Genomic DNA, 22,811 nt, shown 5'->3' on the forward strand with positions numbered 1-22,811 from the left:
AATAAATGCCCACTGATTTGTAAAGACGGTTATGAGTTAGTTGGATCTGATTCCATTTCCTGTCAAAGTAATGGAACTTGGACGACTCAGCCCCGGTGTAAAAGAAAACAGTGCAAAGAACTGCAACTACCTGATAAAATACTTGGATGGGATGGACGGTGTTCCGGAAAATCTATTGGAGAAAAATGTACTGTAAAGTGCAAGAAAGGCGGGGAAATGATTGGAAATGGAGACATTATATGTCTAGCAGAATCCTCATGGAGTAGTTTTCCTGATTGTAAATGTCCCTTTCCAACTTTGCAATACGAATTAAAGTTTGAAAGAAACTGCAGTTCTTTGAAACGTGGAGAAAAATGTTTCTTAAAGTGCGATGAAAACTTTAAAATTGTCGGGAACAATTACATTACATGTCAGAATGATACTACTTGGAGTACCCCGCCTCGGTGGGAAATTAAAGAATGTTCAAAGCCATACATTTCTATTCATATGCTCGAATTTGCTGATGATTGCTCTAACAAGTCCATTGGAGAAACCTGTCTCGTTAAATGTAAGAACGGTGGCAATATTGTGGGGAAAACAGTTGGAACTACAAGCATAAAATGTAAGAATGAAGTTGAATGGGATCCATTCCCAAACTGCACCTGTCCTTCTCTAAATCCAGGTCCAGGATTAGAAGTTAGAGAAAATTGCGACAGTAAAAAGTCAGGTGAGAGGTGTGAAATGAGTTGCAAACCTCCATATCAACTATTGGGGCGACATAATTACACTTTATGCCAAAATGACGCAAAATGGGGTCCGCAGCCAACGTGTCAGAAAATAAGTTGCCCTGTCTCAACAATACCGGTGGAGAAATTTGACTTGGATAGAAACTGTGTAAGCAGGTTCGTTGGAGAATTTTGTGAGGTGAAATGTAAAGACGGGAAATTAATTGGTTCAGGACGCATACAGTGCTTGTTAAACGCGAGTTGGTCTTTGCCAGTTTGTGGCTGCTTGAAACCTAGTTTAACCCAAGACTTAATGTTACAAGAAAATTGCGAGAACAAAATACCAGGAGAGACATGTCGAGTGGAATGCATTAACGGCTTGCAGATAAAATGGAACAAATTACATAACCTGTCAAAACAATACTAAGTGGTCGACTGCACCCGTTTGCTTTGAAATGAAGTGTCCCGAACCAAGACTTTCACCGAGAGTCTATAAACTTGAACCTAGCTGTTCTTCCAAATCCATCGGGGACTCATGCAATGTGAGTTGTGCGAGAGGTGGCAAAATACTCGGATCTCCCACGATTATGTGTTTGAATGATACCACATGGAGCCGATTTCCTACGTGTGCCTGTCCGAAACCACTTTTAGATTCAGGTCTGGAGAACACGAATAACTGCAATTCCTTACGACCGGGTCGCAGGTGCAGACTAAAGTGTAAAGGAAATATGAAACTGATTGGGAATACTTCTATTATTTGTCGCGGTAATACCTCTTGGAGCTCTCAACCAAAATGTAAGAGCAATTTGATCAAATGTCCGAAGCCTTTGGAGAGATACTTGAACATCGTCGAACTGCTTGAAGATTGCTCCTCAAAAGGTGTCGGCGAGACGTGTCGCTTCAAGTGCAAGCAGGGAGGAACTGTCTTGGGATCTGATACTCTACAGTGCTTTCCAAATGGTTCTTGGACTGCGTTCACGGGATGTACATGTCGAGACATTCCTTTTACAAGAGGATTACTACCTGATGTGGAGAAAAATAGAAGAAATCCCCAGTGCAGAGCAATGAAAGAGAACGACAGATGTTATGTCAAATGCGAGACAGGTTTGACGTTATACGGATTGAATATTTTTATTTGTCTACCCGATACAACCCTTTCTCCACCCACTTCTCATAGACGATACCCGACTTGTCACGGTAGGGGTTGCTGGGCGCCTAGTATGGAATATCTCCCACCAGGAGGTGCTATTAAATATGAGATATATGAAACAGTAGCAAACTGCTCAGTAGTGAAAACCTACGATACCTGTCCTGTCAAATGTAAATACGGAGGTAAAATGTCGGACGATGGGTCATACATACGAAACATTACATGTTTTCCGAATGGGACATATACAGCCCTTCCTGTTTGTACATGCAAACCTTTGGTTTTGCTTGAGGGTATGCGGTTAAATAAATCGGCAAATCTTGATTGTGATAGCAAGAAACCTAGAGAAAATTGCTTCGTGGAATGCATAGAAGGTTACACAGCAGCATTCACTGACAAGTTTGAATGTATGGACACGACTAAATGGCGTGGATCGGGATCCTGCCGTTACACCGGAAGCGAAATACATATTTGCAAAAAGCTAGATCTCGGCAGCGAACATGTTATCGAAGGACCCTGCGTGCCGAAACTGGTTGGAGAATCATGTACTCTGAAATGCATATCTGGTGGCCCATATGTAGATGGAGCCATATATCACAGCGTAATGTGCATGGGCATAAGATTTTGGCGAGAGGCCCCGCACTGTACCTGCCCTTTACCTGTTTTATCTGATGGATTGGAATTGGATGTGGAACGCAATAAAGATTGCTTGGGACGCAAACCGTTGGAATTGTGTTATGTGCGTTGTCGACCGGGTTTCAAATTAAGAAGACCTGAGAAAAATTTCATCGAGTGCATGCATGAGGCCGAATGGAGTACTGATCCATACGGAATTTCGAGGGCTCAGTGTGATTACGTGGGATCTTCAATAGGCTATTGCGCACAGCCGACGCTTTCTGGAGCTCAAGAATTAGCGAGCGAATGTCTCTTGGGATTCAAGGATGATTCATGTGCAGTGAAATGCAAAGCAGGCGCAACATTTCAGGGCAATATAGTTTTTGGATACACTATATGCTTGGGCAGAAACATGTGGAGTAAATTGCCTGCGTGTCACTGTCCTCCGGCAGAAAGTGTTGGTCTCTTCAAAGGCGGTTTAGAGCTTGATATTACGAAAAATAAACACTGCAACGATGTGGCTCCGAATAAGTACTGTTATGTAAAGTGCAAGAGGGATTTCGCTTTGAGAGCTGGAGGAAGGGAGTACATAGCTTGTGAAACCAAACGAAATAGAAATGTCTGGAACACTCCTCCCGTGTGCGAATACAGAGGTGCCTTAGCCTCATACTGCTTGCAACCTGTTTTGCCTCAAGCATTAGATTTCGACTCGGACTGTGCGCTGGTGAAGCCCGAAGAGTCATGCCGTTTGAAATGCAAAGGAGGTGGAAGGTTTCTTTCCGGAAAACATTACATTTCTATTAAATGCAAAGGTAATAATACGTGGGAAGAGTTGATTGATTTTAAAGACTGTGCCTGTCCGTCACCTCTCTTGACAGGTAGCGTAACTCTTAGAAAAGATATGAACAGCCATTGTGACGGAGTAAGCCCTGGAGGGAAATGTTGGTTGTCATGCCTGCCTGGTTTTACTTTAAGAGGCCATAATTACACCGCGTGTACTTTTGATGACACCGTACAGAAAGATTATGCCCTCTTCAAGTGGTCGCCTCTTCCTTACTGTGATTACACTGGCCCGTTAGAGCAATACTGCGCAAACCCTACTATACCTACTGTGCTGGAATTTGAGGGAGAATGCAGTTTGAAAGGCGTGTCAGAGGCCTGTACTTTAAAATGTAGACGTGGTGGAAGGTTTTTGAAAGATGGCAAGCAGTTCGACTACATTCATTGTATCAAGCATGGCAAGTGGAACGATCTCGTTGATTTTATTGGATGCTCGTGCCCGCCACCAAAGTTAAACGATCTACTAGCTATTGACACTGACATAAATGCAGACTGCGACTTTGTCGCACCAGGGCAGTATTGCTACTTGAAATGTCCAGGAGATCATCATGTGCGAGGCTATAACTACATCAAATGTCTCTCGGATAACACTTGGAGCTATCAGCCCTCCTGCGCGAAGGGAGTGAAGACGTGTGTGAATCCACCAACTCTTCTACTCGGCCAAGCACTTCTGCCGGAGAGTGCCTGTTCCAACAAGAGACAGTACGAGACGTGCACGATCGCCTGCTATTCGATCGCTGGATGGTCCTACGTCACGCTCACCTGTTTCGGAGACGACGCGTGGTCTAAACCACCGAAATGTCAGTGCCAGCCCCCCTCGCTCTCTTCTGCGGCGGTCGATGAAACGCGGAATCCAAATGTTGACTGCAGGGAATTGGCTCCTGGGAATCAATGCTGGCTGAAGTGTCCTCCAGGTCAGGCGTTCGAAGCCAACGACTACATCGCTTGCCGAGCAGATGAAGACGTCGGGTGGGATCCAGAATCCAGATGCGTGCCTCTTTGCCCGCCCTTTCCTTTTCACCTCACGCAGGGCCTGGCACTGAACGAGCCTAACTGCGACCGCGTGCTCGAAGGACGATCCTGTCGCCTGAGATGTGAGCCGGGATACGTGCTGAATGGGAGAGCGTGGGCACTTTGCAGGAACGGAGAGTGGGTTGGAATACCTTCTTGCGCTTGGGGAGGATGAGGATGAACGTATGAACCTTGAAATGTGCAGAAAAACTTGGGCCTGGAATCAATTTTCGAAGTTTGCGATAAAAAAAATTGGGATTTGGGATGATTTTTTTCAATTAATAAAAGAAATACTGCGAATCGGCATGAATTTTCAAAATTTAGAATTCGAACAAAATTCACACTTGGGATGAGTTTTTGAAGTTTAAAATTGAAAAACCTGAAGAATTTGGAAGCGTTTCCAAGTTTTAGAATAAAAGTTTTTTTTTAAATGTTAATTTAATTTAAATCTTGGAAATTGATACAGACCTGTGAAATGGAAATTAGCTTTTTTCTTCTCAAATTTGATTGATTTTCACTATAAATAGCAATAATTTTAATAATAATAACAATAAATTTATTAACTCTTGGAATTTAAAAGAAATTACACTCATGTATTCATTCTAATAAAAAACCAAAAGTTTCATGAGCTGTTTGTTTTCTTTCCAGTTTCTCCCCCCCCCCCTTTTTTTAAATTTAAAAAATTCACAAAATTACTCCTCATACTCCACACAGTATGTCATGAGGCTTACAGATGTAAATGGTAAACAATACGCATATACTGTTTTTGCAAAATTGTAATGACAAAAATAGCTAAGAAGAAGGTAGAAGTTGAAATATAGTTTACAAATTTAAGTAACAATCAAAGTTGCGAAAATGTATTTTTTAAGGTTTTAAAAGCTGTGTTCAACAATGACAAACCGGGAAGCATCAGCACACATACATGAAAGCAACATAATGAAAACATAAACGTTCAAGAAATTTACAAACAAAATAAATACACAGTTTACTAATTTAAACAACAAATAAAACTACGAAATATTTTATGGTTCTTAATGTTCTCAATAAATAAAGACAAACTAGGTGGCCAAGAATTCGTCCTGTTTCAAGTCTTTCTTTAACATCTCTCTTGGACCTGAATAATTACTACAAAACAATAAAACACGTTTTACAGTTTTGACTTCCTGTTCACAAGAACAAATATCATCATTTACCAAATTAAATTTAAACGGATAACTTTTAAAATTTCCATGTGCTGTGACAATTTGTATCAACTTGATGTCAGTAAAGAATTTTTTACATTTTCATCGCCAAGAATTTTTTTGGTCCGCAAAGCTTTTTGTGCATCAAAAAACTCTATTCCAATTACGAACAATTCTAACAGAGACTTTGCTTATGGTGAGACAACGAGACTGATATTGATCATCAATGTCAGATTAATGTTTAATCACTTGGCTTGTCGCATCTTTGGCCAAAAAGTCAGCGCTATTATTGGCTAGATTTCCAATATAGCCTTAAATATAGTGCAGTGAATTTCTAAATTTTATTGAATTGCTTACAAAGCCGATTAAACCTCGACGACCAGTTTTTCCGAGTAGGTGGCGATTCGCAAGATGCGGAGTGAAGATTGGGAATCAGAGCAAATAAGAAACTTAGTAGTTCCATTCTTTCGATGAGTCTTACATTAATTTACTGGCGAGATTAATGGCCGGTAGTTCAGCTGGAAGAACTGAACATACATTTCTCAGTCGACGTTGAAGGACAGCCATTTCGACTCCTCAACTGCAACGTAAGACAATCCTACTCTTTTCATCCAGCTTACGCCATCAGGGACGCAAATAGTTCTGAATAGAGCCCCTTGAAAAGGAAAGACCGACTTATCCAACATTTTGATCCAAGACAAAATAGGATCCAACCTCGTTCCTACTATTCATTAATACGTTATAATTTCGCTGGTTGCTATGTCGTAAAGCAATTGATGATAAGTTGAGTAAAATGTCACTTAAGGTGAATCTAGAAAGATAACTTAGTTCACAAATTCAACAAAAATGCATCGGGAAATGTTTACTGTAGTAAACCTCATTTTCACACCTTAATTGTTTTTACTTTGTATTCCTTAAATCGTCTTCATCTGCAGAATAAAATAATCAAACATCAATCTGGCAACACATTTAATGCTTGGACACCAGTTTTCTGCAATGAGACTTTTGTACAAGTACTATTTTTTTTGCCCAACAATTCTGGAGAAACCAAAATGTCGGATAAATCAGCATCCCTTATATAGGGGAGCCTTATTGCTGAAGAAAACCATTTGAACACCCGATGAGCTCTGTTATTGGTTTCCTGTAAATTGGGTGAGGCAAAGAAGAAACAGAATGCTTCCCGTTCTTTCGAGTTTCACTTTCATAAATTCTTTTAAGTTTGCAGAGAGTGGATGTAGTGGACCAACAAAAAAGCTATTGTCATAAACGTGGGGTGAGGCATAGTAAAGTTGCAATGCGCTAAGCAATGATGCCATTTACAGCGCCACCTGGTAGATGAATTCGGAGTTAGCGTTTTTATCTGGAAAAGGTAAATTATACGAGGAAAAGTCTACTACTAAGTTGCTCAACATCATTTATTCTAAAAACGTATTTTACGCACAAAAAATGACATAAATGTAAAACATAAAATGGGCGTTTGATCGCGTTAAGCAAAATTGCACTTGCTGAAAATGAGTTTCATGTATCTGTAATGGTCAAAATAGTATTTTATTTCAGAACAAATACACATTTAGACACGGGACTTCAATTTGTGCAACCACATTTTACAGCACAGCATGAGACACGCTGGGATAAGCATCCATAATTCGGATACTAAGTTCCGAAAGTTGCATACACTCGTTATTTGATCTATTCTTGCAGGAAAATATCCAAAGGGTCAGGTGACCGTAGACAGGCGTGTCCACCTCGGGGGGGGGGGGGGGGGGCATGGCGCAGACAGCGCCATTGAAATTTTTAGGAGGGTTGATTACAGGGATATTTTTTACTTTTTTTGGGGGGGGGGGCGGGCTCTTGCTTTTGGAAGGGGGTCGTCGTGATATTTGGGGTGCACCCTTGCTCTTGGGGGGCACCCCCTGTTAATAATAAACGCAAATGATTTCGAAATTCCTAAATGGAAGTACATTCAGATTATCTAAAGTAATTTATACATTCACTTGTTGATACGTAGCATATGTGCAGACTGTCCAGCCGGAGGTCGCGTCCTACCGCGACATAATCAAGTGAAACATTATGCCCTAATTGGCGGGAATCTTTGGTGTATTTTTCTGTCCTCCATTTTCAAGAAAGCCATATTACGAGACCGGATCAGAATTTTTTTCAAACGTTGTTTGGTTTTTAACAAATAATTTGAACTTATTTCTACTCACTGGAAGATTGAATAAAATTTTACCCACAAGCCTTAAGAGACAAATTGGTCAGTAATTTTTGCGGGAAGTCGGGGGGGGGGGGGGATCAGAGTCCTTCTTGGGAAGTGGGACAATTAGTGCGTTTTTCCAGCTGGGTGGGTTGTAGCCAAATTATATAAAAAAAAATTTAGTATTTTGGTCAGGTTGGTGATATAGCTCTGAGTGGAAGGCATTTGAGGTGCAGGGGCCGTGATGAGGTCATCACCTGGCCCTTTCCTAATTTTGAGGTTGATAATTATCAGCATAATATGAAAAGGGAAGAAGGTAAGGTGATTGTCGAAGTTGTCGTGGACTGTGGAATTTGTCTGATCTTTCTTTACCGTACGTATTACAAATATCGTCGGCCCTGAAACGACTCCTTTTTTATTTTTCCTACATCACCGTTCCCTTCATACAACTTTCTTACTCTTCCTGACCCTCCTACATACCCCATCTCTTTAGCCAACTCTCCCCCCTCCCCCATTCATCTCGAAGAAAAGACTCCGGCCTGTCCGATTTATATAATTTTCTAATTTTCATATAAAGGAAGATAACACTAGTGTACGTATCAGTACAAAAGGTGCTATAAGCTGCAGATCTGTCCTAAACTTTGTTTTAATGAAGGAAAGCAAGAAATATTTAACGTAATAGGTATCTATTTTGCGGCATCAAAGATTTCTCTGACTATGTAATAATGAAGGGTTTCACGGCCGGTGTCAATAATGTCGTAAGATTCCGGGCTGTTGTGCCGTGGTCTGATTTGTTATTCCTAACGTTTCGGCGGCATCTGCGGCGGCCATCTTCAGTGTGCATGGTTGAAGCTTCCAGGGAAGCGACTTCCTAGTAACTGATGCAGATATCGAAGCGTTGTCACTATTATGTGGGAAGAGCTAGCTCTCCCTTCATTCTGGGGCAGGATTGGTTGATGAACGTTCGTCCTTGTTTCTGGTTGGCTGAAATTTGAGCTCACTTCATTCTGGTTGGCTGCAGGGCGTCCGTCGCTGTTTCGCTGTTTCTGGTTGGCTCGAAGTATCTCTCGGGATAATCCGTCTAAGTGTAGCATGCCAGGGTTTGTTGATCTTAATTCCTTCTTCTTTTTTGTTAAAATTGTTGGGGTGTTTGAAAATTTCGATCGCTTTTCTGTTTAATCTGGAGTAACAGTGGGAAGTCCTTAAAAGTATTTTGGTTTCTTTGAATTTAATGTGAGGGGTGCCATCACTAAAAGTGTGTTCCGCGGCTGCTGATTCCTCAGTGTGGCCCAGACGGCAATTTCTTTGGTGTTTTATTATTCCTGTATTTACGCTTCTTTTTGTTCCAATGCAGGCCGATCCGCAGGAACAAGGGATCTTGTAAACTCCTGCAGCGGACAAAGGGTCTCTCGCATCTGTCACTGATCGTAGTAAGTTGTTGATTCGATGGGTAGGCTTGAACACAGTCTTGATGCGTTTGCGCAGCAGTCTTTCGGTGACATCCTCAACCTAGGGGAGATAGGCTGTAGATTTGACCGGTTCTTCTTTAGGTTTTTGTCTTTCTACTTTGGAGTGGAAAGCTCTTTTAATTTCTTGCTTCGAAAAGCCGTTGGCTTGGAAGACATTTGTGAGGTGAGAAGACGTGATGGAACAAATCAGCGATATCTGATGAAAATATTTTCCGCACATAGTCCCTGGCTTTCTTGATTGAAACCCTCGTGAAAAGACAGACGAGGTTTAAGCTCACCAGAATATCTGCCGATTAGATGTTGAAAGTTTTGAGTTTCTCTATGAAGTGTGAAGAATCACGAGCAAAAGAGTCTGTTTTGCTGACGTGAGGTTTTAGCAGGCTGGCAAGATGTTTGGAAAGGAGGTAAGTTGGCGAGTTCATGACATTGAAAATAGGTCTTAATGGCACCTCTTCCTTGTGGAATTTTGGTAAACCATATAATGTGGGTGTCGGTGCTTCAGATGTTGCGATGATCTTCTTAGTTTTATCAGGTAGTGTTGACTTATTAATTAGTAAGTTGGTTTTAATGCTGGAGGTAGGGTCACGCTGGAGTTTAAAGTAGATGGTAGGATCTAAAAGATCCATTATCTTTTGTTGATAGTCTTCTGGGTTGAGAATAGTTGTTACATTGCCTTTGTCCGCCGGGAGCATGACGATGGATTTATCTTCATTGAGATTTCTTAAAGCATTTCTCTCCTTACTACTGACATTACTTTAGGGTGGTTTGGCTTTTTGCAAGATACGGGATGCATCTCGCCGAATTTCCTCAGCCTCTGCTTGCGGTAGCTGTCTCAGTCTGGATTCGACGTCGGCAATAATGTACTCCGTCGGAATTTAATTCATTGTAATAGCAAAATTATCACCTTTGGCCAGAGTAGAAGTTCTGCAGGTGTTAAGGCCCGGTTAGACTTGTTTAAAACCATTGGAGAAATATCAAGGGGAGGTTTAATGGATTGGATGTCATTCAGAGTGTTGAATTTTCTATTTTGACGAGCACTAACACTTTCTAATTTCTTCTCAGCAGAGAAGAAGGTGACACGATCAACAATGTCCCAGTCGGCTGGCCTGATGGAATTCGTTAGACTAAGCTGCAATTGAAGCAACAAGTGGCTTGTTTTAGCCAGATCTTTACGAGTATCAAGGATTTGTTCACGTAAAAGAGCTGTTTTCGTTCGGTTGCAGATTCGGTGAGTTTGAGCTCACCGCATCTACAACGGAACGGAACGTAAAAGAGCTTTTTCCGTTTAGTTGTAGATCTGTGATCTCAGGCTGGCGAAACGGAAAAAATCCAATGGGGGAAGCGACCAAAGGGTCCTTCTCAGGACAGACGGCGGAAATCCCGTGATCGCGGCTGCTTCTTCCCCTTCACGATCCAGATCCCCGTCTATTGAATCCACTTCAGAGTCATACTACAGCAGATGTGTGAAATTTTTCGTCACTTCCAGTTACAAATGGACGATGGGATGAATGAGTGCCCATCTTACCGATTATTTAAAGGAATTTAATCTCGAATTGAAAGGCCTAGAAGTGAAAATGCAAGAAACCGACGACATCCAGTGGGTGGAGGATGCAAAGACCAAACTACGCCAGGCCAGCAAATGGCTGAAGAACTACAAACTCGAGTCAATCTCACGCTCGGATGTCTACAAACTGAGGACTATCACAAAACACAAAAAAATTGATCAAAATCGGTCCAGCCGTTTAAAAGCCTTATGGTGACAAACGTCCGCACAGAAGATTTTTATATATTAAGATATTTTTTCCGTAAGTGCTGCTGAAGATAGATGCCACTCTAAAGCTCTTTTCCTTTCCACAACACCAGCACATGAAATGACAACCTCTGTCTTTTAACAAAGATTGCCAATAAAAATTCATTAGTTTCGGATCTATAAATTATTAGTTACTTTTTTCCCCTATTTTGCACTGAATCATAAGCTGGAAGATAGATTCTGTTGCATGCTTCGTCCTGGTTGGACTCGGGCATTTCAGAGAAATTTATTACTTGACTCTCAGATTTTAAATAATATTCATTTTCGTTTTCAGAGCTACCAGAAACCAGAAACTGTTTGGATGCAGGAATGGCATACGACCTATATAGCATTACATACTCTGAAATGTACTTTTTAAAGGTTCCTTTTATTTTCAGGAATGGCTATGACACGAAACCACTGGTTTGGGACCTTGTGAATTTTTATAAGCAAAGGAGACTTTCCTGAACTTCTAGTTTTCAAGTTCTGAAAACGACAGTGAGATAGACCGATCGTGTATAAGGTACACTCGTATAATTTGATTATTGGAGAGAAAATATTATTAATTTTTATTTGGAGACCTGCAAAATTTTTGCTACATTTGAAAGTAGTGTTTGGAACATTATGGACCAGAGTCATTCTATCGATAACTTGAACTTCGTTTTTCAAATAGAGTCTTCCAGAATTTTGCTGCAAGAAGTATCATTTTCAATTACGTTCACGAAATCGAACCTCGCTCTTTGCTTCAGTGAACTATTCTGATGAACCTAACCTAGCGTTGGGCTTATTGTATGGAAATGATTTTTAGATTTACTAACATCACTTTTGAGCTAACGTTTCCCAGGGTAAATGTTTTTTTAGTTTGCTTTTGCTGTTTTGCAGTCGCTATAGAAGACATTGTCATTGCAGGACTTTCTCTGGATAAGAGACTATTCACATTTTCTTTAACGTTCCACTGTTTTGATGCTGCTTATGTTATAGCCTCGCTCATTATGTTTCATAACTCGGGTGTAAAATCTGCAAAAGGGTTCTTCTGATCATTTATCCTTTCTATAATTACTTCGTACTTGCAAACTTGCATGTTTTAATTTTTTAAAAACGTCATTGTAACCCATACTAAGCAGTTATAATGCGCTAAAGGTTAAATAATTAAGTAATTACTTAACTGGGACATTGTTTTGATATTATTACGAAATAAAACCGCCAAAACAAGAGAGCCACAAAATTTGCTTTGGTTTATATCGAGTCTTTAAGGTACATTCGGCAATTTTTTTTTTTTTTTTTTGAGCAATCACGACTGCTTATTGTTCTCATTTGACTGTTTTGGCGTGCTATCATTTTATTTTCCCACTCCCATCCTCTGCCAGCACCGCCGCCGCGTCGACCGGCCTCACCATACTGCTCCTATAGCGAAAACCGTCGCCACGTTGCGCCCATATCCTACACACACACGCATGCACACACGCGCATACAAACTCACACATTTACACACACACGCATGCACACACGCGCATACAAACTCACACACATACACACACACGCATGCACACACGCGCATACAAACTCATACACTTACACACACACATACACACACTCCTACACACACGTACGCCTACACACACAAGCGTACACACACAGCACTGCATACACAACATGCACACACATGCTCACATACACATGCACACGAACGCGCCCACACACATGCGCCTACACAAACACATACGCGCATACATACACACATACGCTCGTGATTGCGAAAAACAGAATTTGAATTCAAGATACCAAAAATTCAAATTAATTTTTTTTTCTTTTCTTTTTTTTTCTTTTTTTGTTGAGCAATCACGATTGCTTATTGTTCTCATTTGACCGTCTTTGATGTTGGGTTCCTTTTTCAGCTTGGACAAGGGACACCAGCACCACCGCCCACCGGCCTCTGCAGGCACGGCACCGAGCACTGCCTCCTGGAATCCGTTTCTCCTGGTCGGGGGCGTCCATGTCTTACACACACGCGCGCTCATACACACACTCACACCACCTCATACACACACACACGCGCGCGCTCATACACACAAGCCTTTACACAGATACACACACTTCTTCGTGCATACACACAGGTCTACGCACACACACAAGCCTACATATGCACGGACGCGTAACCGCCTAGGAGAAGGGGTAGGCTTGGAGGGACAGGAGCTGTTTCCAGAAACAATAGCCCCCAATGAGTAGTGCCCTGTCACAACTCGTGATTGCGAAAAACATAATTTGAATTCAAAATTTCAGAATTCAAATTAATTATCTTTTTTTTTGTGTGCGTGAATTACCGCACCGCAAATGCTTTTTGAGCTTGCTTTTATTTCACTTTTCAACGCTTTGATAATAATTAAGTAATTTAAAACAAACTGGATAATGATATTTCAGATTTTATTGGTTCTCTAAACAGTTAAATAATTTTGATAATTTGAAAAAAAAAAAAAAATGCGTATTTTATTCAAAATTTTTGCTTTAATGCGAAAAATGGAATTTTATTCAGAAACTAACAAAGATATGACCTTAATCATACTAAGCTTTTATAAAGTCTTAGTTTTGTTGCGTCGATTGCCACTTTTTGCAGAGTTCTATCTCAAATAGCTCGCGAGTAATAAGTGTTTTATCAAACGGCTCCCCCACTTCTTTCCCTCCTATCCTGGGGATGTCGACATGTGTTTTCATAATCACTATAGTGCCTGCGACAATAATCAGAAATAGTTTTGCGTCAATTCTTCCATGCATGCTCAAAACCTTTCTTCAGATCCTGAACTACACTGCGAATCGTGTTCGAGCTTGCTACTGTCATTTTGTTTTCCAACGCGTTAACAGTACTTAAATAGTTTTAACCGACTGAATAATGATATTTAGGACTTTATTTATTTGAAAAAAAAATTAAACAATTTTTATTTGGAATTTGTCTTGGTCAAAAAAAGTTTGTTTTGCATATTTTATTCAAAATTTTTGCTCGTTTGCGAAAATATGGAATTTTACCCAGAAACCAACCAAGATAGGTCTATAATCATATTTAGCTTTTATAAAGCCCATATTTTGTTGCATCGTTTGCCTCTTTTTTCAGTGTTTTATCTCAAATAGTTCGCGAGTTATGAGTGTTTTAGCAAATGGCTTCCCCCACAGCTTTCCCCCCTCCCCTGGGGTTGTCAACCACCCAGGGGGGCGACGACATGTATTTTCATAATCACTATCGTGCCTGTAACAACAATCAGAAATAATATTGCGTCAGCCTTTCCATGCATGCTCAACCCCCTTCAGATCCCGGTCTATAGAGCCACTGACTATATTTAGGATATTTATGCGAAAAGGGACGTGGAGGTTAAAGGTTAAAGTAAAAAGTTATGGGCCCTGAAGATCCCATAGATTCTGTCGACGGCTCTGGCTGTATACCGGCACCTACCTGGGTGACGAAGACAATCTCTAGCCCCAAAATATAGGAGAGGTTCTCCTAATACTTGCACTGCTTACCTCCAATTTTCCAATTTCGGCACTTACACTCCTTTGCATTTCTCACTGCCTCAATTAATCCAAGCAAACCTTCCAAAATAACGCAAGCCAAGTTGAGATCCTCAACAAATACCTTAATAGATCATCGGCTGAGTGAAATTTACAACTATCAACCTGCTATCCAAAGTGCGACTAACTTACACAATTTATCGATATCGAAATCAAAAGTTTACAAACAATTCTCTTTTTGAAGCAAAATAGGCTTGTTGCGCGTCTCGAGTGCTGGAAAAAGGAGAATAAATATGTAATTGTGCCTTAAAAGAGCGTTTAAGTTAAGCGTGGCAAAAGCATGGAAGCTCCTCGACATTTTCTTTATCACTATATGAATACGAGTTATGTATCAAGGAGAGTTTCAGTCAGGCGTAATTAATTTCGAAACCAAGGAAAATAAAAACAAACGAGCTGATGTGTGCATCACATGACTTCCTTTTACTCCAATTTAATGTCATTTCCTCATTATTGGCAATTTTAATGTGATTCCATTGCTTACTCTCTAAATATCACCAACAGTGGCCAAATTGAAGCCAAATTTAAAAAAAAGAAAAAAATATCGCCAAATTTGTCGCCAAGTTGGCGACAAAACTTGGCGACCAAAAGACTGGCGATATATTGCCAAATGTCCAACAAATTATAACACAACTTGAGTTTACATCGAAATTAACAATGATTTCCCCTCAAAAAGGGGCAATAGACCCCCTCAGGAACATCCGAATGCAACTAAAAGGGAAGGCGCGCAACTACACCCCACAAGAAGTCTACGTACCAAGTTTCAACTTTCTAGGACATACCGATTTGAGTTATGCGAGATACATACACACATACGCACGTCACAGGAAAATTCGTTGTAATTAACTCGGGGGTCGTCAAAATGGATATTTCGGGTGTCTGTACGTTCCTAGGCATGCATCCACGTGTGATCGGGTCGGAAAAAAACTGAACAGTCATTCGGGCGTGAGAAAAATTGAAATCAAGGCCGATTTTTGAGTGAAAATTTTTTCGCGAATACAATACTTCCTTTTTTGAAAAAAAGAAGTAAAAAACGATGCTTGACAAATAAAGTAAACAAACTAATGACGCCATCTAGTGAACAAGACCTTTACATTTTTAAGAAGCGGTTATCATAAACCAATGGCATGTCCATCTACCCTTCACCCATTTGGGATTCAAATTAATACACTCCGCGTGTTGGTAAGGCTACTCAAGTCCGATCTCTTTTTAGCCTCCCCTTTCCACAAGCGTCTAGGGACAGGGCAAATCCTAATGTTAAAAACTTAGTCGTTTCTCTACTTCTCTGGGTAGGGAAAATCTACGGTGTTCACTTTCTTCTGTAGGGGAAAGGGAATATTTGTAACTGCTGCGCGCCAAACAGGAAAAGGAAGAATCGCTTATGAAAAGGTGCATGTGCAGATGTTTTCGTTTGTCTGTGTTATCAGTATTCAGTACTTCAGGCGTAGAACGAACAACAGAAGAAAATGGTAAAAATTGCTTTTACACTGATGAACTGTCAAAAATGCGTCGCTATTTAATTCCGATACAGTCTTGTTTCCTTTCATTTCAAGTAAATATATAAATATCATAATCATTTCAAGTAAAATGATAAAAAAAAAAAAGAAATAAAAAAAATAAGTTCATTTTCATGAAAATTATTTAACAGCTTTCAAAAAACGTGAGATTATGCATTTAAGTGTATTTTCTCTCGTTATATCGCACTTCCTTTTGCGTTTCTCCTGTATATATATATATATATATATATATATATATATATATATATATATATATATACAAAGAAAGAATAATAAAGTAGAAAATAATTCCAAGTTTTCACTTAATGCACATCGGGGTCGTAAAAAATATTATCTTTCACAAATTTGATTAAGAAAAAGAAATGACGATTGCTGACCACAAACAGATAAAAACGATACGTTGGTTATTTTTCATTCGGGGAAAAATATTTCTTTTTGAAACACGCAGAGTAATAAGCCCGCAGTTTTTATTCTCTTTTAATAAAAATGTTGTTTGCAACTTACATTTTAGAAGCAAATACTCTCATTTACTAGTACAACACTGTAAAAATATTCCGAAACGTTACTGATTATTTCCGTGTAACGTTTCGGGATTTCAATCGTTTTTATCCACTTCCTGGAAATATCCAGTATCATTGTCAAAAAGTTTCCTGAATTGCTACAAGTTGCCGAATGCTGACTTCTCTCTGTTGTAAAAAAAATTTTAGCTCCTAGTTTCAAGATTAACTGAGAGTGTTTATAAGGTGTATCGACTTCTCTTCGATTACGACTAGTCCATGCGGATTAAACTTCCAAAGGGAGCGAATAAGTATGGACTACGTAGCTTTGTAGGAATTGCAATAGGGAAGTTGCAACCTATTAAATGTTCATATTTTGGCTATTGGATATTGTAAATTAACCCTCAAAACTAAAAAATTCACCATCGCCGAATTTTAAAACACCGTGATTGATTTAATGAATTTTTAAAAATCCACGCGCAAAAGTGCGCTCTTCTGAAACGTCACGAGCCTACGTCACAGGGCGCTAATGGGCAGCCTTCCGCCAAAGATCCCTTGTTTTCGCTAGGGACATTTTGACCGCGCTGATATTTTTATTTTTTAGAAATTCAATAATCCTTTTGAACACACTGTGGAGGCCGGATTCGTTAAAGCACAATCTAAATAATCTTCCTCAATTAACATCAATGATGATATTCGAATATTTCCGAGAGGATGAGAGGTTTAATGTTCCAGAAACGCAAGGAGTTAAATGCGAGGAGATAAGCCTTTTACGTTTCGTCTTCGAAGTCGAATGCACGTCCTTCAGCTTCTCCCCTATCGGAAGAGCGCGTGACCTCACTTCCTATGACATTTGACGTCACAAGCGCTTGAACTTTAAAAATTAATTTAAAAAAAAACTACTTATCGTATCGCAAAAATTTTTTCACCTATGATGTTCATACATGTTACTCTATCATATAAAAATAAAATTGAAAAATCGAAAACTTCCCCTATTTTGTAAGATGGTTGATACTTACTTGCAATTCTGGCTAAACTTTAGCCAAGTTTCCAAAATTGATTTTGAAGCTGTCTTGATAAATCAGAAAGGTGCCGAGCTGTTATATTATCCCTACCTAAAATGATTCTGAAGTTCCAGAGACACGGTTGGCTTTAAACGGGAATAATTCTGGATTTATCCGGAATGTTACTGACTTTTAGCGGAAGACGTTCCTGGTTTTTTCGAGATATGTTACTGGCAGAAAAATTGGGCACATCAGCTGCCCATTTCCAGGAACAGTTCTGAATCGTTTTTACAGTGAATATCATTGTATGATAAGATTATTGACTTCAGTTTCAGTCCTATCGCATTTTCACAAACATTGCTTTTTTTATTGTCTGCAGCTTCGGACAAACACAATGTAACGAATGGCAAGGCAAGATATTTTCGGGTAGTGTCTTTCATCCCCCTCCCCCCCCCCCCCCCCGCCGGCACCGAAATTTAATACTTTTGTACGTCGCAATATCCTGAAACACTATAATTTCCATCTTCAGCGTAGGTCACCTACGGTAAATATATTAAATGAGATGTAAATTTTGCTATTACAAAACAAAATTAGGTAACAACAAACATTATTTTGATATAAAATAAAATGAAAACTTTATAATAGGGGAATGTAGCAAAGTGTGAAATGATTATTTAGAAAACAACATATGGGTTACATTATTATACTAGTGATACCCGCACGACTTTGCGATTTACAAATAATGTATGTTGAATTTCTCGCCGATTGGCTTGCCCATGTTACGGTTCCATGTTATGATAACTTGGTCATTTACTCGTCCATCTTATGATAATTTTGCTCGGTAAAATGTTCTTAAAATGTGAATAGAAAAAGAACAAAACCGAATTTTCGAAAAATCGCTTCGAGGTGCACACCGCTACAAACTAACTTTGTGCCAAATTTCATGAAAATCGATCAAATGGTCTAGGCGCTATGTTCGTCACAGAGATCCAGACAGACTGAGATCCAGAGATACTTTCAGCTTTATTATTAGTAAAGATTTAAAGAGTACTGATTAATGCACCTCAAAAATTGGGACGCATGCTGACCGTAGGCACCCTCAGGGTTGCCCAGTTGCCCATCGGCGGGGGCGGGGGAGGGTGCAGACTTTACCATTAAAATCTTTAGGGGGTTGTTTTCAGCAGCAGCTTGCGCCATAATTCCCCCCTGTGTGTACCCCTGACCATTGGTATGTATCAGAGGGGGGTAACAAGATGATGGAAGCAAAAAAAGGGGGTGTCGAATGAAACATGGGAGGTTAGGGGTGGCGCCCCTGAAGTTATCTTAAAAATAATTCGGCAATTTTATTGCATTTCAAAATTACTGATTAATTGACCTCAAAAATTGGGACACTCTCAGGGGTGCCCATCCAAGGGGGGGGGGGGCTGAGGTATGTCGAAGACTGTACGATTGAAATTTTTACAGGGGGGGGGGTTCTCAGAAGTATCTTTCTCTTTTTGAGGGGTTCTCAGTCTTCTGGCGAGGTTATTGCGGTATTTGGGGTGGGAAAGGGGAGTGCGCTATTGCTCTTGGGGGAAGGGGCAACTCTAGACCCTTTAACAATTTAAACTTCCTTTCTTATGAAATGATATAAAAAAAGTTTCATTTTGAATTTTTAATTAAAAAAAATAATTCACTTGTAAAATTTTTGTTTTTCAATCAATCATTAATTTTTAACTTTGAAAAGTGGAAGGACAGAAGCACCCCCCCTCCATATGAGCCGTCTATTGAGGGGGGGGGGGGTCAATGACGCAGACTGCGCCATCAAATTTTTTAGAGAGTGTTTCAAGCAATCTCTTTCTTTTTAGGAGGGAATGGGTATTTATATATTGAAAACCAAAAAACTGGAAAAATTAGGGATAGAAAAATTCAATAAAAACAAGAAGAGACCTTCAAGAGCAATTAAACCAATTAGACTTCAAACATAACTAGCGCATGGTTGCCCATTTATTAAAAGTAAAGGCAAGCACTCCCATCAAAAAACCAGGCCCCCATTGAGCATCGCTCAATGGTGTGATCCATTGCAGTTTGGCAGGATTTGTTCTGCACTTGAGGAAGATTTTCCCTCTTTTTCCCTTTTCTACCAAGAGCTAGAAACCAGTTTTCCCTACCCGGAGAGGAGGAGAAGTTTCTAACATTAGAGATTTGTCCTTTCCCTAGACGCTTGTTTTCTTCAACATATGTAGCACTATGTATCGTATGGCTCACTTTCTGAGATTCGTATCCGAGATGCGACTATTCGCTTTGGCCTCCCTTACTTTCAATAATAGTACGGTAATATTAGGCCAAAAAATGGCCAAACAGAAACATCAAAAAAAAAAAAAAAAAAAAAAAGTTGAAACCTGTTGCAAATTACTCCTTACCCTTCCAGCAAGAAGGGATAAAAAGTCCCAGCACTTTGCGTGTCGTGTTTTGGGGGAAAGGGTGGAAGGGGCGAAATAATCCTCTCTTTAAATAAAAATAATTTCTATTACTTAAGTCGCCGAAATCGATCACTATAATAGTAAAATAATAAACTCTCATGGAAAAAATGCTAATTAACCGGAGTGCACAGACGAGGGGGCGGGGGGGGGGGGGGGGTATCCATGGCGCAGATCGCGTCATTGGAATTTTTTATCGCAGTTTTTTCATTTTTTCAAGGGGTATTTCTTTCTTTTTTGAGGGCTTTTACTCTAGATGGGTACTCCATCACACTTCAGGGGTGCACCATCGCTTTGGGGGGGGGGGGGGACCATGAATGCATGACAGGCAATGCTGCAGTTCTGTACCCTACAAGTTGGTGGGGGTTCTCGTTTGCAAAAAACCTAGCCGCCTCTCTTTTACACAGCCGGTTATGTGAATTATGCTAAATATGCGAACATATACACATGTCACATCAGCTATCCAACGATCCAATGCAGAGACAAATTTAGGTGGTCCAGAACCTGTAGTGATTCAACGATGGAAGAAGTATTGATGAGAGCAATGCGCAATACAACAGTAGAATGCTAAATACTGATTCTCTTCTCTCTCTACGGGTATTGACTCAAGTTGGTAGTTTTGATGTTGCTCGCCGATACTGGTCGGTCGCTGATAATAAGGTGAAATGTGATGAGTTGTATTATCATAAAAGGATATGGAAGGCAAAAATTTAGTGCCATTTCTTTATAAAGGAGGTATGCAATTATGTCTCTAGCTTCTGCTACGAGAGTAGTTACTATCTGTAGAGATGTGTAAGCCCAAACCATCTTTTACACCGAATAGTATGAACAGTAAAAAAAGATGGAACAACAACGTGCTAAAAACTTCTAGTACGAGTTGTGCGCTGATCCTCCATCAGCATTCGATGAATCTGGTTTCAGAAGTAAAGAAAACCTGTAGGGTTAAGTGTTATTATCCCCCCCCCCTGAAGCAAAAGATCTATCCACGCCACCATCACAAAATAAACAATTGGTGTCATATATGTTATAGATGGAAGATACCTTCTAGATCATGTTTTTTCTTCTTTTTTTTTCGGTAATGATCTGCAAGCCTCAAGGAAATATGCCAGCAATGCAGTGTATATGTCACTTGTAAGTATGGGAAAGCTAGTGTCATTTTTGATGGGTACCAAGAAGGCGAAAGCACCACAGAAATATCTGCGTCCTATTACAACAGCAAGCCTTCCGCTCTAGAAGACTTTCTTCGCCCCATATCTTGTGCTTGCTCTGAGGGGTTCATTGGAAAAATGCATATTTGATAAGTCTGAAAGTGGACTGAAGTGCTCAACTATATGCACTAACTGTGTTAGACATAACTGCAACAATAACGAGGATTAAGATTCCAAAAAAGATATTGATAACGAAGACTTTTTGTTACAAGCTTTTAGGAGATATCATTTGAAAACTCCAGTTCTGTTGGACCTTTTATCTCAATCTGATGACGTATTTGAGGCATGCATGTTATAAAGCAAACTAAAAATTTTGCTTTTAAGTACTGCAAGAAAGCAATACAGTAAAAGGGGAAAAAAACCAGTTCAGCATAATTTTTCTGACTATTTAATCAAATGTGCCATCAGAGGGGGTGGGGTGTAATCTTTAAGTATGTTATTTCGTTTTGGGAGGTGAGTTACTGTTCTTGTGGGGTGGACAGTCCTGATTTAATGCATTTTAAATTTACATGAAATAATACTTCTAGTTGAAATGGAAAGGGGGGGGGGGGTTGGCGTATTATTTTTTTTCGGGGGAGGGAGTGCTGTAGCTTTGGAAGGATGAGCACCATCGCACTTGGAGGATGGACACACTTGATTACTAACTTTAACTTTGCATAAAATAATATTTCCACTCGAAATGTATGGAGGGGGGGGGGGGGGGGGAACGGGGGTACTGCTTTGTTTTACGGGGATAGGGGGCTCTAGGTGGGTTGTGTCATCCCTCTTGGGGGTAAACGCACTCATTTTCATGCTCTTAAATTTAGCATGACATAATATTCCCTCTTGAAGTTTACTCTAAAAATTCCGAAAAAATGGTCAAAACAGCAATTTTTGGATGCCCCCCCCCCATTCCGAAACCCGACGCACAATGGGGGTAGACTTTTTACCTGTTCTTATTGGGAGGACGATAAACAATTATCACCAAGTTTAGCTTTTTTCTTGGATGTTTGGGTCCGACCCCTATTTTTACTGTAATATAATGTCTATATAAGGTGTTGCATCTCCATTCAGGCGATGCATTGTTCATGAATGTTTATCAAGTTTTAATACCCAACGGGGAACGACTGTTTGAAAACTTATTTACTACCACTCTTTACAGACACTGGTAGGCATAGTATTTTAGAAAATTTATATTTTCTGTAGTCTTAATCAGTGGCGCAGTGGGGGAAGAGGACATAGGTTTCTCAACACGCTTTGCCGAAGGCAGCCAAGGGCAAAATTTTGAAATTAAGAGGAGAAGTGCACCGAAAGAAAACACTGTTCATAAGAACCGTCTATATTTTGTAGCTGCAACATGAATGGAATTGAAATCATTAATTTGTTTTTTTCAATTTATTATTAATTGTTCAATAATTCCGCAAAACCTTCTAATGTTCCACCTAGAGATGAAAATAGTCGGAAAAAAACCGGAAAAATTTCCGAAAAAAAACGGAAAAAAGACCGTTTTTTTCCGAAGAAATAAATTTCCACTTCGGAAAAATTGAAAAAAAAAAAATAATAAATAAATAAATAAATAAAAGAATTTTTTCAACTTTTCAGGGTTTTTTATTGAAATTTTCAGCAAAAAGTGATTAGAAATTTC

At 39.8% G+C, this 22,811-nt stretch overlaps 1 protein-coding gene across 1 annotated transcript; it reads left to right on the forward strand.

The window, feature by feature from the left end:
- Positions 1 to 1,924: 1,924 nt before the first annotated feature.
- On the forward strand, positions 1,925 to 4,492 carry LOC129233208 (complement component receptor 1-like protein). The gene has a single exon (XM_054867270.1). It carries the CDS (start codon positions 1,925 to 1,927, stop codon positions 4,490 to 4,492), a length of 2,568 nt encoding a protein of 855 aa, XP_054723245.1.
- Positions 4,493 to 22,811: the final 18,319 nt, after the last annotated feature.

This window comes from Uloborus diversus, unplaced genomic scaffold (assembly GCF_026930045.1).
Source record: "Uloborus diversus isolate 005 unplaced genomic scaffold, Udiv.v.3.1 scaffold_254, whole genome shotgun sequence".
NCBI lineage: Eukaryota > Metazoa > Arthropoda > Arachnida > Araneae > Uloboridae > Uloborus > Uloborus diversus.